Source organism: Panicum virgatum, chromosome 2N, assembly GCF_016808335.1.
Source record: "Panicum virgatum strain AP13 chromosome 2N, P.virgatum_v5, whole genome shotgun sequence".
Taxonomy (NCBI): domain Eukaryota; kingdom Viridiplantae; phylum Streptophyta; class Magnoliopsida; order Poales; family Poaceae; genus Panicum; species Panicum virgatum.
In genome coordinates, this window is record NC_053146.1 from 63510479 (window position 1) to 63527720 (window position 17242).

General features: G+C 45.7%; 1 protein-coding gene and 1 pseudogene across 1 annotated transcript; both read left to right on the plus strand.

The window, feature by feature from the left end:
- Positions 1-4781: 4781 nt before the first annotated feature.
- On the plus strand, positions 4782-6978 carry LOC120661791 (polyol transporter 5-like). Its single transcript, XM_039940738.1, has 2 exons — positions 4782-5007; positions 5112-6978. Exons 1-2 carry the CDS (start codon positions 4896-4898, stop codon positions 6539-6541), a joined length of 1542 nt encoding a protein of 513 aa, XP_039796672.1. The 5' UTR covers positions 4782-4895; the 3' UTR covers positions 6542-6978.
- A 7478-nt stretch (positions 6979-14456) lies between these two features.
- Positions 14457-16562, plus strand: LOC120661793 (annotated as a pseudogene).
- The last annotated feature ends 680 nt before the right edge of the window (positions 16563-17242 follow it).

Genomic DNA, 17242 nt, shown 5'->3' on the forward strand with positions numbered 1-17242 from the left:
TGTGTATAGGATTTACACCATTCGATTTAATGAAGATCTAACGACCTAAATTGAACAAAGAGTCCATGTCCAATTTAATGAGATGCAATATTCTAAACTACCCAAAAGTATCTGTGTCTAATTAAAATTAAATGCAGAGTCCGCATGACATAAAAACTCATGTTACCATCTATGTCTCGCATTAACCCTCCTTAAAGATGCAAAAAAATGGCAGCAACATAAGCGTGACAACGCGACCATAGTTGTATTGTATCGGTATTATTGAAAGAGATAATTGCTTTAAAAAATCTTTGGAACGCCCTGCACTATGACGCAACCATAGTCTTTGCTCGAGATTCCGAATCACAACTTTTCGAGTCTCAAGAACGTCTTGTAGTACATGCAGTTGCATGAAGCACATTGGATTCTACTCAAAATCATTTCCGAACTCAATCAATCAATTTCTTCTAGAGCAACCAAGCGTAAAGATAGGGATGAAAAAGATAATGATGATGCGCAATTTCAGATATTGCAATCTTTTGCAAGACCATCGGCATCTTATGATTATCAGTGTGGGCCAATGAATACGCAGGCGAATCAATGTGAGAGAAATATCCGCTGAAGAACCAATGCTTTCTCCAAACAAGGATTATCATCATAAATATTGCATATTTCTGAACAACTTTAGTTATACAAACTAATTTGATGGTGGTCAACAAAGAATCATGATTCTCTGGGCATATAAATAGTTCCATAGAAGTAACAATCGCTGGGATAAAGAGTAAAGCACCGAAACCTACAAATAAATGTGACTATTATTAGCTCAATCTAAATAGATGCATGGGAAAATCAGGGAGTTAGTCGTGTGTGACGAATCAAATAGCATATATAATTCTTAACATTATTATGCCCATTTAATCTTCTATAAGTACACACTAGGCACGGAACACAGATGTGATCTATACCTCTAAAGATGTATAGAGAAAGAGAAGAGAAAAGAATAAAGAAGCACCAAGGTTGAACGGGTAAGGAAAGTAGAAAAATGAGAATAGAAAAAGAAGGCAGGAAAAATGAGAAAATGAGGGCAAAAGAAAAAGACAATAGTGAATTTATTGGTTTAGTCTATAATTAATATCATTAGTCAATAGTATGTTATTTCATCTGAAGTTATGTTATTACGAAATCATATTATAGATGAGAAAATATTAAATTATAGCCATGTCGTGTTGGACATTTGACAACTTCCATATATTCATAAAAAAAATAGGTGAAGCGGTTCTACCGAACGGTTTTCAAAACGGCTCTATATCCATAAGAGAAGTTGTTCCATCAAAGAAGCCACAACTGGAATTATTTCAGCCACAGCTACAGGCCTGAAGTCCAGCTAATCTATCCCAAATTCGATTGCCTACAATACAAAACTAATGATTCAAACAAATGTACGTTGTCGCTGCTCCTCTTCGCTTAGAAAAAAAACCCTAAGGCACAATACTAAACAAGAAACTTCTCCATTAGATGCTTCGGATGCGATACACACTAATCGATTTCAAATATACCAAGGAACAAAATAGAAGACGGATAAATCAATAAAAACTACTAGAGAAAATGGAAGATAAAGAAAAGAGTTAAAAACAACAACAAAGATATATATATGGAACTATCTATCACCGAGATGACAAAACTCTAAAGTAGGCCAATTATGCAGTCATATGGGCTAAAAACTAATAAATTGTGCAGTAACCAAAGTGAGAAAATAATAATAGGTTCGGTTAAATAAAAAATTTAAAACATATATGCATTAACATAGCACGCATATATATAAATTTTGCATAACATTTATTTACCAAAGCCAGCAGGTGGCCCCAACTTATTTTTAACATAACTTTTTTTTGTCTAATCCATGATCATTTTTATTTCGCTCCCAGGATGAGTCAGATCTAGATCTGCTAGATGCTACTTAAGTGTTCTAACAACTACACTAGATATATGTTCGCTAAATAATAATCAAAATATTGCAAGATACAAATCGAACTCCAACACCTAAGTTACAGATTGTTGGCAAACATAACTAACAAATACATATAAATATATTTCATAATTATAAAAAAACTTTATATGAATACAAATATGTACAATATGCATCCATATTCAAGGTGACCCAAAATTGAATTCAATCCTCAAATTTAGATTTGCAGGTTTAAGTACTAAAATATGCAACTATAATATAGAACAAAGCAACATAAAAAATGATTATTGATATGACGTCCTATGCATAGAAAACTGCAGGTAGTATTCAACAAGAGCAAACGAGAGGTAAATAAATTATCAAATACATCTCTTCTGTCAATATAAATATTTTTAAAAAATAAATAAAAAAACTAGCTACCCGCGCTATTAGCGCGGGCCACCTTGCTAGTTTTTCTTAGATTAAGGATAAAATCTAGCCTTCTATGTCCACATTGTGGATATATAAAACCAAAGGTTGTAAAGAGGTTTTAGACTCTAATCCTCAACAATGAGGAGCTCAAAAACACAAAAAGATAACTTTAAGACAAAGAAAACAATTAGAAGACTAGCTTCATTCTTCTTCTTTGTCCATGTGTCATTCTTGCATTGTCTTTATGCATCTTCAATCCATTTCATCGTTCGTTTGCTTAGAAACTTAATATCGGACTTCCAATACTCATCTTCTAACTCTCCCACAACAGACTCCGCTTTAGGTGATGAAGGTTGGGCCAAAGGATTTCCAAAGCAACGCCTTGAATAAGGACACGGCGTCTAAGATGCTGTCGTCGCCCATCCAACTAATGACACCTGAATAATTCATACATATAAAATCAGTTTTTGAAGAATCCATATAAAATCATATCACGGAACCCCATGAGCTGTCACAATACCTTTCATCTTCCAAATGATGCATGCATGATGGAATTCTAGAGAAGGCCATTATTAACGATAAAAAAAACATCTTTTTGATTCACATAGGCAAGCATTTTCAGCACATCTTGTACACTGAAACGATCCATTCAAATTGCTGGTCTCATTTTATCTTCCACTTTCTGGCTTCCGTTGCCCCAGGAACAACATTTTCAACCTGCAGGGCGAGGTTTTTCAACTTTTTTTAATATAAAATGAAGTACAGTAGATTTGATTACGTGACTATCGTTTGCTGAGGTAATCTTTACCCGGTGTCATTGACACATGTGTATCTGACACATGGACGTACTTGCAATTGCAAGTTGCAATTACTTTACTATAGCCACCAAGGCTTAGATATGAATAGGAATAATAGTATACAGGATCGCACCCACACATATGCACAAACATTTATGGAAGATACTTGGGATAATAAAAGGTTGTATGGGCTAGGTTTAGATTTATGCTGGCTAATATTAGCCAGAGAACATACAAGCTTGCAGATGATAAGCTTGTGAAGAGCTACTAACAGATTTTCATACATTCATAATTTCAGGTTCAGAAATGTCATTGATTCATCACACTGTTCTGTTGCTAGCTTGCAGATGATTCATCACACTGTTCTGTTGCTAACTTGCTCCTCCATAGAAAAACAGCTTGGGACCAGACAAATGCTAGCTTATTTTTCTTGAAATTTGGTTCAAGTCACATATTCTAACCACATAGTATTGTACGTTTCATATAATCATCTAACCATGATCTTTTAGTTTTTTTTGTATTAAAAGTACCAATCTCAGTCTACCAAAGCTGGCCAAGGACAATTAGTTTACACCGACTTTCAAATAAAGATATGTCTATATAAACAACGATTCATTATAGATGTAATCGAAAGAACCCCGCCCACGAGCTGCAAATAATTTTGGTTGTAGGATGTAATTTCTATCTGAACCCTTGCAAATAGTTTCTGCTGCCTGGATTTGTGTTGGCCTAATGCAAGAACAACATTTTCAAGCAATAGTCAGTACAATAGTAGATGTCTGTCGGTAATAGCCAGTGCCGCTTATCAAGCGCATATATACCTGACTTGTGAACGCACTTGCAAGTTGCAGTTCACTACTAGACTACTATTGCACAGTGCACAACTGCACATGGCCGACAAGAGAAAATATCTCAACGCTTGAACTGAGCTTGATCGTTTAGAAATTCTGCTACGGACCAAGAGCACATGCTACAAGCCGACACAACAACGGATTACTACAAACCTTGGAGAATATCACCAATATTTTTTTACAGAAACAAGCTGTTACACCGACTCTCTCTAGATGCTGGTGGTGTGGTGGCATCACTTTGGCCAATGCAAAACAAAAGAGTATTTTTTGCATGGGTACTGAAAAGTCCGTTGTAGGCTGCACTTTTTAGGGCGACCTCTTCCCCTCTTCTTGGATGCAAATCCAAAAGAGTGCCATTTACAACTGACAAAGCGAGGCCGAGGGAGATCAATCACTGATCCACGTTTACCGTTTGTTTTATTGCCACTTGCACTACCTAATTCAGCTTGTCAAAGCAGCCGCTGTCCCCATCTGGCCGAGCTCAAGAAACGCGGCGCCAGACAACCACCAACGGGACCCGGTGGCGTCAGGGGTCAGGACCCAATGGTCATTCAGCAGTGCAGACGGGGGGATACAGGGCACACGTCAACACCGGTGACTCTGTGAGTCTATGCAAATGCAACCGGAGGAGCGGCCGGCATCGTGGCCCACATCAACGGCGACTGCCGAGTGGGCCCGTGGACCTTTCCAGTCGGCCGTTTTGAAACTTCTTGGGGCGGAGCCGGCTGGGGGTGCTCGGATCCTGCCTGCCTCCCCTGTCTATAAATTGCATCCCATGTGATAGAGCACTGCACTGTCTTCCCTGCCACATAGAATCGAGCTGCCTTGAGCACCACTGAACCATTGGCGTTCTCCGCACAGCAAAGAGAGCAGAGCAAGAAGCCGCCGGCGATGACTTCCGCCGCGCTGCCGGAGGCCGTCGAGCCCAAGAAGAAGGGCAACGTCCGGTTCGCCTTCGCCTGCGCCATCCTCGCCTCCATGACCTCCATCCTCCTCGGCTATGGTACGGACACAAACTTGTTGCTAGTGAGTTCTCCCTTTCTGTTTGCCGTGCTGTGCTTTTGCATGGGCTCATCATGAGGTGCTTTTGCCGGCCGGACTTTGCAGATATCGGAGTGATGAGCGGAGCGGGGATGTACATCAAGAAGGACCTCCAGATCAGCGACGTGAAGCTGGAGGTCCTGATGGGCATCCTCAACGTGTACTCGCTCATCGGCTCCTTCGCCGCGGGGCGGACGTCCGATTGGATCGGCCGCCGCTACACCATCGTCTTCGCGGCGGTCATCTTCTTCGCGGGCGCCTTCCTCATGGGCTTCGCGGTCAACTACTGGATGCTCATGTTCGGCCGCTTCGTGGCCGGCATCGGCGTCGGCTACGCGCTCATGATCGCGCCCGTGTACACGGCCGAGGTGTCCCCCGCGTCGGCCCGCGGCTTCCTGACCTCCTTCCCGGAGGTGTTCATCAACTTCGGTATCCTCCTCGGCTACGTGTCCAACTACGCCTTCTCCCGCCTGCCGCTCCGCCTCGGTTGGCGCGTCATGCTCGGCATCGGCGCGGCGCCGTCCGTCGTGCTTGCTCTCATGGTGCTCGGCATGCCCGAGTCGCCCCGGTGGCTCGTCATGAAGGGCCGCCTCGCGGATGCCAAGGTCGTGCTGGGGAAGACCTCCGACACGCCAGAGGAGGCCGCGGAGCGGCTCGCCGACATCAAGAAGGCCGCCGGCATCCCCGCGGAGCTCGACGGCGACGTGGTCACCGTGCCTAGGAAGGAGAGCAGCGAGGAGGCGCGGGTGTGGAAGGAGCTCATCCTGTCGCCCACCCCGGCCATGCGCCGCATCCTCCTCTCGGGCCTCGGCATCCACTTCTTCCAGCAGGCGTCCGGCATCGACGCCGTGGTGCTCTACAGCCCGCGCGTGTTCAAGAGCGCCGGCATCACGGACGACAACAAGCTCCTGGGCACCACCTGCGCCGTGGGCGTCACCAAGACGCTCTTCATCCTGGTGGCCACGTTCCTGCTCGACAGGGTCGGGCGGCGGCCGCTGCTCCTCAGCAGCGTGGGCGGCATGATCTTCTCCCTGGTCGGCCTCGCGACGGGGCTCACCGTCATCGGCCACCACCCCGACGCGAAGATCCCGTGGGCCATCGGCGTGGCCATCGCGTCCACCATGGCCTACGTGGCCTTCTTCTCCATCGGCATGGGCCCCATCACGTGGGTGTACAGCTCGGAGATCTTCCCGCTGCAGGTGCGCGCGCTCGGGTGCGCGATGGGCGTGGCCAGCAACCGCGTGACCAGCGGCGTGGTCTCCATGACCTTCATCTCGCTGACCAACGCCATCACCATCGGCGGCGCCTTCTTCCTGTACGCCGGCGTCGCGGCGCTGGCGTGGGTGTTCTTCTTCACCTTCCTCCGGGAGACCCGCGGGCGGACGCTGGAGGCGATGAGCAAGCTGTTCGGCGCCACCGACGAGGACGACCTCAAGCCCCAGGACGGCGCCACCAAGGACAAGAAGCAGCTCGAGATGGCCGGCGCTACCAACTAACTCGCTCCAAATTACAGGACCTCAAGGGGTTTTCCATGCGAAAATCTTGTGCAGTAGGCACGCGGCAGCTAGCTAGCTGCCATTGTTGCCGTATATGAGCTAGCAGCAGGCTGAAGTAACGTGGCAAGATTCGCTGATGATCCGGCTGACGGCCGGCAAGCTCAGGCCAGCTCGTCGCTCTCTTGATCAGCCTCTTAGTATCTCCTGTTTTTAAGCACATGGACTGTGATTGGCTCTTCGGTTTGTCCGCGAGAGATTGTGAACTAGTAGTAGCTAGCTGTTGAAGTTGCCAAGGCCAATGCCAGGTTGCCAGTAGAAAATTGGAGGTGGTTCGAGGATTCTGCCGAGGGAGTCGAGCAGGCCACGGAAAAGGTGTGTATAAGGAAACAATATCTATCTACATCTATCTAAAGACCTTGTCTTTCTGCGATCATGCATGCCGGGATTGTTTATTTACCCCTAATCAAATTGTTAACGGTTGGTTAACGCAACAATTTGATCTTAATCAACTCCGCTCACGGGCGAGGAATCTTGGGTACCTCACAGAGGTCTACAACAGATCAATGCAGCAGTAATTAACTTGTTGGTGTAGTTTGTCCGTGCTCGAGACTCAAGAGTCCTTACGTAGCTTGTCCAGGAACCTGGATTACCCATGCTGACTGGGTGAACTTTTTTTTTTGAAGGTCTGGATGAACTAATAAATAAGTTTACGAACATATGTATATGGCGCGCGCGTGGGCAGTGATATTTTTTTAGAGAGAATGGGCAGTGATAATTGCCGTGCCATGTGACGGATCGGATCTCGTGGAACTTGGAAAGACTTGTTTCATAAATAAAATTATTAGAAAAAAGTCCAGTTTACATCTCTAAATTGTCAGTACAATTTTTAATCTATCTATCTATTATCTTAATACAATAGTGTTAAAAGAAGCCACCATATTCGCCGAGACGGTCTAGAAATTCTCACGTTAATCTAAAAAAGAGAAGGATTTGCACCGTCGAATTTTATGAAGATCTAACGGTTTATATTTTTCTAAAGAATCCATATCACATAAATTTTAGATAAAAGGTTTGTATTTCCTGTGTCCATAATAAAAAAATAAGAAAACATCACATCCATAATAAAAAAAATAAGAAAACATCACATCATAAATTAGACTCGCACATCAATTAGACTCTGACTCCATTAAGGAAACAACACATCACCGTTGGATTTTATGAAGATCAAACGGTCTGGATTAATCTAAAGAGTCCATGTCAAATAAAACTAATAAATATATAGACTAACCTAAGGAGTCCTACTAAATATTTATGAATTAGAAAAATAGAAAATAAATGTACATGTCCGTTACAACAATAAGAGAGAGACTAGAAATTATGTAAATATTATTTCCTAATTAGATTACATTCCATGTTGATGACGAGAGAGGAGGCATGCAATTATATAAACTTATTTTCTGGAAAAAAATTCTCCGCGAAAATTTCTCCGCGGAACCCTTGAATTGCGCGCAATTTTCTCTGCGAAATTTTTTTCAGAAATGCCCCTGCCGCCCCGCTGCCGGGCGGCCAGGTCCCGGCCGCCCAGCAGCGGGGCGGCCGGGGTATATTCCTGTAAATTTCCAAATCGAAAATATATTTTTGTAAAAAACAAAAATAAAAAATAAAAAAACCGCAGTTGATCGTGGGGCATAATTGGGCCATTGGGCCGTCGGTTAGGGGTGGGATAGTATCATTTTTGGGCCGAAGGAGAGAAGGAGGTTGATTGGGCTGCTATTACATGTCTTTTTTCGATTTTTGAATATATACACATGTTATATACTATATGTATAAATTTTTATTACCAAAATAATGGGTATTCAGTTGAATACCCTTGAATTGAGGTGGGCCCGCCCCTGTATGCATCCACTCAAATGTTCGCAGTAATGTGCTCAAAGAATAGGGCAACACCTCACCCTATTAGCACTTCCACACCTTCGGGCACAACTGTTAATATCTCAGACACCATTGCAGATGGTGATGCGACAAAGAAGTGACTCTAACTGTAGTTAGATTGCTGGCAATCTAACTTTTTGTGGAGTAATTCTAAACTAAAAGAAAATAGGATAGTGTGCAATTTAGAGAGAATCAGGACAACCATGCATGGATAAAAGCACCATAACTTGATAACAAAAACTTACAGGGAAAAAGTATTACAAACACAAAGGGAGAGAAAAAATGCAGGATTAGTCATATTATTCTGAGAAGGTGATGTCAACTACGAATGATAGGTTCGCTTCGCAAAGAAAAAGTGTAGCTTCATATAGGAGCAAATAGAAAATAAATACACAACAGATAGAAGGAAAGTAGCAATAACTAAGAAGAGACTTCAATCTACAAAGCGATGAGAGTCGTTAGACTTAGAAATTAAGCACAATGATAACCGATTACGGAGATAAGGATCAAATGATAGCACTACATCATAACCACGGCACGATCTCAACACAGTTGTTGGGACAACTATCACCCTAATTTAGCCTACACTGTCATTGCCATTGAGGTATGGTGATTACCACTAATAATAATGAAAAGCAGCGAGATGGTGAAATGTCTTCCTGCATAGAATTGTGATCAATGGTTGCCCGAGAACTAAAAATTTAGAGAACAAATGATAAATGATAGAGCTGCAATTGGGTGTTTGGGAAGGTACAGACTATAAATGTGAAGTGTCTAGAAGAGATTTTTTTTGCAAGCGTAACAACAAAATTATTGGTGATGGTGCACGATTCTTGGTGAGGAAAAAGTATTGCAACTATGAGACAAGGGGAGCTGTATGTATGGGGATGTAGCAATTGGAGCTTGGAGAACAAACAAAATAGAAGAGATATTTAGATACGTGACTTCAGTGGTCGCATCCAATTCTTATTAATGTTTCGATTCAAATTCAAAACTAAATTCTAATGAGATCGGAGCTTTTGCACACATCAAACAAAGCAATTAACTCTCTCGACTCTTATATTCCCCCATCTACAGTTCAGAGCGCGGCGAAGTCGGGCGATTCTTGATCCCGCGCCCATTCCTCCCCGATTCCTCCTCTCCGACGGCCTCGCCGGCGTTTGAGAGTTGGGAATTGGCTTGAGAAGCGAGCGCGGACCTGTGTATAGGTAGTTTTTCTACTAGTTTTAGTTTTCTCAGTAGATTAGGGTTCCTGCTGCCGGCTCCGCTGGTGGCAGTTAGCTTTCCGGTTGGTGGCCGTAATGTGCCATCTACTGGCGCTTTTGTCCCTCCGAGGCTCCTCCGGTGGTTGTGGCGGTGACGACGCAGCTCCTGGTGAAGCTCTTGTGAGGTATGTTCTACACCAACTTGTGCTGGGTTGGTGGTTTGGGATCCCCTTTTTGGGTCTTCTATTCATCAATTGGAATCGGCCGGTTCTTGGTTTTGTTCTTCACGGGAGTTGGAGGACAACCGAACGGTTGCTACGGTCGATGTTGATGAAATCCATCGGGGGCACCGATGTTGTTGGGCTTCGTCGCTATCTGGAGGTCACTCGCCAGCGTCGACGAAGATTTGCTAGAGCGTTCATTGATCTACATGCACACGCTGGTGTGCTGACTCATGGAGCATCAAAAAAAGTTTCTTCGTTGAGGTGCAATCTCGAGTTCTCGTCGACGAGCGCGAGCTCTGGGCTCCGGCGAAGACAGCAACCGGGAGGCTTTTACAAGGACCACGATGTAATTTTTGTTTTCTTCAGGGGTGTCTTTGTAAGGCTGCTGATGTAATCTTTACCATGAATAAATAAAACCCATCCCGGCTTTCTAAAAAAAAACTAAATTATAATTATTATATACAGTAGACCCTCATCTAGATCTTTTTAAAGCCCGGGATAATTTATCACCATAGTTAAAAAATAAAAAATTTACATAGCTAGCCAATAATTAAAAATTATATTTATATTTAAAAAATAAAATATTTATTTTAAAGTAAAAACTCAAATGTCAGCATAAAAGATGCTAGGTACCCGTGCTATTTGCACGGGCCTCCTTGCTAGTTCTTAATTACAAAACCGACTAACGAAGGCCATCCAACTATCGAAACCTGATGAGTTTGGACCTTAAAAGCTTTCAAAGATGGTTTTGTATTTTCTAAAATTAAAAAAATCTAATTGTTGGGGGTGCGCCTTGGCTGCCACCTAAGGCTAGGGACCCCCTTTGTGGAAAAGAGTCTAAGTTAGAGGGTCTAAGGGCTAGCTTATGAGCTCTAGGGACTTATTTGCAGCATTTAGAGACCTGTTTGTAAACATCAAGGACCTTCTTGTAATATTCGGCCCCACCAATGGAATAAATATAAACAGACACCTCCTCCTCCCTATAAATAGCCCCCATGGGGAGGGGGTGGGGGACTCTTGGCCCCTTGCTTGTTTGCTCTCTTGCTTGTTTGAATTGCTGGTCCTCTCATTCTATCTCATCTCTCGTCTATTCGGAGGTAAAACCCCAACACTAATTATATAAAAAATCAAAACGAATTCATTTTAAATCATAACATTATGAAATTTTTTTCTATAAATATAACTTATCTATTATTGATCTATTTGAATCTTATTTATTAAAAAATAATAGGAATAACTACAAGCAAATAAACACTAGGACTATAAAAAATTGGAAAGTCCGAATAAACTGAGAAGTAGAGTGCCAATAGATAGGTTATATTTTAGAAAAAAAATTGATACTAGTTTCATTTTAAAATAAATTAATTATGATTTTTAGTTTAAATTTAAATATTTAACTTTTAACAAATGAAAAACCACCTTTGAAACCAACCTAAGGGCAAACTTGCACGATTTCGATAGTTGGATATCTCCGTTGTCTAGTTTTGTAGTTGAAAGTTAAAAATTAGATTTTTGTAATAGTTCATAAGTTTTTTTTTTGAGGGAGTGTAATAGTTCATAAGTATAAACTGGAACTTCTCCAAATCTTTACGGGCAGCTGAGCTGGCTTATTTAAAACAGCGTGTTTTATTCCGGGCTTCCACGAGCCAGGCCGAAGCCCACGGGCCCGTAGCACGAAACGTTCCACCGCCCGTTTTGTTTTCCTTGCTGTCCTCCAAGCAGATACTTCCCGGATTCGTGACCGAGTTGCTTAGCTCCGATTTGTTGAGGCATCACACTACTCGACCGAGCTAGTTAATCAGCAAACCACACCGCATGATTGAAGTAGGACGAGCTCTTTCCTTTAGATGATTAGATAATAGTTACATATGTTTTATGTAACGACCCGGCTCGGGATAACAGCTAAGATCTATTCTATATGTTGAGTAAACCACACTTGCTAAATAACTCTCTTACGCTTTCGTCCTCGGTTCGCGCAAAAGGTTCGAACCGGAGTTACTAGCTTCCCAGGGACCGGCTATTTAAGCTGGTTCGGCTTCCTCTCTGTTTTCAGTTCGGGACTAAGGAGCTGAGCACGATCCCATATGCCACGTCCGTGGGTTCACTGCCAGCAGCCCATGTGTATCTGTCCACATGCTGCTGGCATCTGTGTTCCCACGCGCACAACGTGCTCATGTACGCGCTTCAGCACGTACGTGGCGTGAAACCGCGAGAATATGGCGCGCACTTCAGCACGTACGTGGCGTCAAACCGCGAGAGTATGGCTCTGATACCCCTGTAATGACCCGGCCCGGGATAACGGCTAAGATCTACTCTACACGTTGAGTACACCACACCTGCTAAATAACTCTCTTGCGTTTTCGTCCTCGCTTCGAGCAAAAAATTCGAACCGGAGTTACTAGCTTCCAAAGACCGGATATTTAAGCTGGTTCGGCTCCTTTTGTTTTCAATTCGGGGATAAGGAGATGACCCCCCGTGCTACAGTAGCTCTCGCTACAGTAACCCACACGGCCCCATCGGCGCATGGGCCGTGACATTTTCTTAGACCTTATCCCGTGTCTTGCTTTGACTCCCTCGGTGGATCCTCCAAACACAAGGTCCAACAACAGTGTTACCTAGGATGGACATGGCTGCCAAGCAATCATTGGAGATTGATTCCTCCGTTGTGCGGTTCTTACTCAACAAAAGTTCATGATGTAGAGTATGTTGGAAGATATACGCAATCGCAAAAAATGTGAAAAATACTATAGTACTTAATCTAGTGTATAAGGCAAAAGAATCTTTTTCGTTTTGCTGAACAAATATGACTTCTACTGAAGTTATCTGCATGCTGGTGGAGTGATGCACACTGTATACTCTTTCCATCTTTCGCACTAGATCTTTGTCTGTCTGGCTGTCTATACTCATCTCCAATGGCTAAAAGCGTAAGGGCGTGATTGGTTTGCGTATGACGGCAGCCTGGCTCGCATCTCGCATGCAGGCCTGCGTTGGCCAGGCTCGTCACATACATGATACAACAGCCTTTTGTTTGCTTTCCTATATCGAGGCAGCTAGACCAGAGGCAGCTAGACCAGATGCAAAGTATGATTGGTTGCCTGTGTCTAACTATCAGTTGATCCATTTTCCCTCACAGAACACATGGCCCGCCACCCTTGCCTGCATCGCGTGAGCCAGGCCCACGGGATTCGCCCGCTTGCCGTGTTTCTGGCGAGCCAGGCTCTGGCCTCCTTTTTCACCGACGCAGCCTGGCTCTCACGTCAACACAGGCAACCAATCAAACCTTTCATGCATCCCCGGAGCCTGGCCAGCGGGTATACGGGCAACCAATCAGCCCCTAAGATGCCGTGAGGCCCGAGAAATTTCGATATTTGATATCGAATACGAAGGTCTCACTTTTTTTAACATTAAATTCGCAAGACTTTCAAAATATGACACTGGGCGTGCGAATTCTTTCGAAACGAGAGATTTCGGCTCTTTTTCTTGATTTCGTGAATTTCGTTAAAGTTTTTCTTTTCCTAGGCACATGAAATACCCATTTTACCCCTGATCGGATTGGATTGATCTGCAGTCTCGTTCTTCTCTCCCCTGCTCACGTCTGTCTTAATCTGTTCTCTGTCGTGTTCTTCTTTCTCTCTCTCTCTCTTCTCCATGCCCTCTCTTCTCTCGCGGAACAACCAGGACCGGTGCTGCCGGAGCGCCGCTGGCCGCTGCGACCCCCGCCCGCCGGGCCCGCTGCTGGAGCACCCCCTGCCGCTGCAGGTTCTTGCCGCCCGCCGTCTGCTGGAGCACCCCTTGCCACTGCAGGCCATGTCGCACAAATCGAGCTCCAGGGGGAGGGGGGATCGTGCGGCCATGGCCGTTGCCATCTTCCTCTGCGGCACGGCGTTCGTGACCAGCAACTCAAGGTGTGCCTTGATTGCTAACAAAAGAAAAATGTGACCATTAATAATGCCCTGTAACCACATCTCTACAGGATGGGGTACGCCTTCTCCAGGGACCGCCCGCCTGCCCGCCGGCGCCGGCGCCGGCGCTCCTGCAACTGGCGGTCCGGGGGCTGGCGGCCTACTGGGGGCGGCGACGAGTAAGCCTGCAGGGGTGGCAGGATGAACGGGATGAACTGGAGAGATAGAGAGATAGATCACGGGAGAGAAGGATTCGATGTGGATCAGGGGGTAAAATGGGGATTTCATGTGCTCAGGAATGAAATCATTAACAAAATTCGTGAAATCGAGAAAAAGAGCTGAAATCTCTCATTTTGAAAGAATTCGCACGTCCAGTGCCATATTTTGAAAAGCTTGCAAATTTAATGTCAAAAGAAGTGAGACCTGCATATTCGATGTCAAATATCGAAATTCATCGTGAGGCCCTGCACTATCAGATCTTCTAGCTAGCACCATCTCCTCTTACAGTCTCACGTTCTCTGCACATATATATATATATATATATATATATATATATATATATATATATATATATATATATATATATATATATACACACACACACATCTCCAGCAATCCAAGAATACACTAAGCACTGGACCATATCTAAACGATGGCTTCTGCTGCGCTCCCGGGGCCGTCGAGTCCAAGAAGAATGGCAATGTTAAATATGCTTTTACCTGTGCCATCTTCGCCTCCATGGCTTCCATCGTCCTCGGTTATGGTACGACGGCCCATACCTTTTTTTTCCCTCGAGTCGACAAAAAATTAGATATGCTGGCCAAGGTCACAAACATTAACCCATGTAGACTTTGGGGTGATGAGCGGGGCGTCGCTGTACATCAAGAAGGACCTCAAGATCACGGACGTGCAGCTGGAGATCCTGATGGGCGTCATGAACCTCTACTCGCTCATAGGAGCCTTCGCGGCCGGGCGGACGTCCGACTGGATCTGCCGCCGCTTCACCGTCGTCTTCGCCGCCGCCATCTTCTTCGTCGGCTCGCTGCTCATGGGCTTCGCGGTCAGCTACGCCATGCTCATGGCCGGCCGCTTCGTCGTCGGCGTCGGGGTGGGCTACGCGATCGTGATCGCGCCCGTGTACACCGCCGAGGCGGCGTCCCGCGGCCTCCTGATGTCCTTCCCGGACTTCTTCATCAACCTGGGCATCCTCCTCGGGTACGTGTCGAACTACGCGTTCGCCCGCCTCCCGCTCCACCTCGGCTGGCGCGTCATGCTCGGCATCGGCGCGGCGCCGTCCGCCCTGCTCGCGCTCATGGTTTTCGTCATGCCCGAGTCGCCCCGGTGGCTCGTCAAGAACGGCCGCCTCGCGGACGCCAGGGCTGTTCTGGAGAAGACCTCGGGCACGCCAGAGGAGGCCGCGGCGCGCCTAGCCGACATCAAGGCGGCGGCGGGCATCCCGAAGGACGTCGACGGCGACGTGGTCACTGTGCCTAAGGCTCGAAACAGCAACGAGACGCAGGTCTGGAAGGAGCTCATCCTATCCCCGACCCCCGCCATGCGGTGGATACTGCTCTCGGCGCTGGGCATCCACTTCTTCCAGCAGGCGTCAGGCATCGACAGCGTCGTTCTCTACAGCCCGCGCGTGTTCAAGAGCGCCGGCATCACCTCCGACAACAAGCTCCTGGGCACCACCTGTGCCGTGGGAGTCACCAAGACGCTCTTCATCCTGGTGGCGGTGTTCCTGCTCGACCGCGTCGGCCGGCGGCCTCTGCTGCTGTGCAGCGCGGGCGGGATGATGGTCTCGCTCCTCGGCCTCGGGACGGGTCTCACCGTCGTGGGCCACCACCCTGGCGCGAAGATCCCATGGGCCGTGGCCCTGTCCATCGCGTCCACATTGGCCTACGTCGCCTTCTTCTCCATCGGACTCGGCCCCATCACGGGCGTGTACACCTCGGAGATCTTCCCGCTGCAGGTGCGCGCGCTGGGCTTCGGCGTCGGCGTGGCGTGCAACCGCCTTACCAGCGGCGTGATCTCCATGACCTTCCTGTCCCTATCAAAGGCCATCACCATCGGCGGCAGCTTCTTTCTCTACGCTGGAATCGCGGCGCTCGGGTGCGTGTTCTTCTTCACGTACCTCCCAGAGACTCGGGGACGGACGCTGGAGGAGGAGATGGGAAAGCTGTTCGGCATGGCAGACTCGATCATGGCGGATCAAGGCACCCGAGGGTAGGAGAAGGTGGTCCATCCAAATGGTCGCAAACTAGATGAAATTCAAGAAACAGCTGCCACTGCATCATTGTCATAACCGATGTAATCTGATCTGTACCTGACTCTGCCGGAGAGCGACGGCAAGGTGCTAGCCAAAGACTCCGGGCCCATGAGCCACAATTTTCTCTCTCGAAGGACCAATAGTGGTCAATCTTGGATGGACAATGTCGTGCGGATTGATTACCTCTTGGCTCACGATGTGTAGGTGCACGATGCGATATGACGGTCAACTGCATGCAGTGAAGATCAAGTATAGGGTTCATGGCGATGGACAAAGGGTGGCGAAAGAATGAACGCAAGTAGAATTGAACGGAGGGACATGAGGAGTCCGGAAGAAGTTATGAACATCCACGTGATGCACTGAAGAGCGAGAGTACACGAAGTTATAGCCGATGCACTGAAGAGCGAGAGTACACGAAGTTATAGCCGATATACTCACACTTTTCATTAAGAGAGCAAAAGCAGAGGGTTTGTTGAGTGGTGTGGTGCCTCATTTGGTAGATGATGGGCTATCAATACTATAGTATGTTGTTGATACATTCCTCTTTATGGAATATAATCTGGAGCAAGCTCATAGCATGAAGACTATTTTTTGTGCTTTTGAGCAGCTATCGGGCTTTTAAATTAATTTTCATAAGAATGAAATTTTCTGCTTTGGAGAGGCAAAGAATTATGAAAGTCAGTACATTGAACTTTTTGGTTGTAACACAGGATCTTTCCCAATCCGATACTTAGGTATTCCAATTCATTATAAAAAATTGTATAATAGCGATTGGCTGTTGATCCAAGAACGGTTCGAAAAACGTCTCAGTAGTTGGAAAGGTAAAAACCTTTCAACTGGAGGTCGTTCAACACTCATTAATTCTGTTCTTAGCAGCTAGCAGCTTGCCCATGTACATGATGTCCTTCTTTGGAATCCCAAAAGGAGTTCATAAAAAGTTGGATTATTTTCGATTTAGATTTTTTTGGCAAAGTGACCAGCATAAAAGAAAGTATCGGCTAGTAAAGTGGGACATCCTATGTCAACCTAAGAATCAAGGGGGACTAGGGATTCACAATTTGAAATTAAAAATTATAGCTTTACTCAGTAAGTGGCTATACCGCCTGTTAACAATAGACGGTATATGGCAGCAGATTTTACGCAATAAATACCTAGGGTCTAAACCGTTG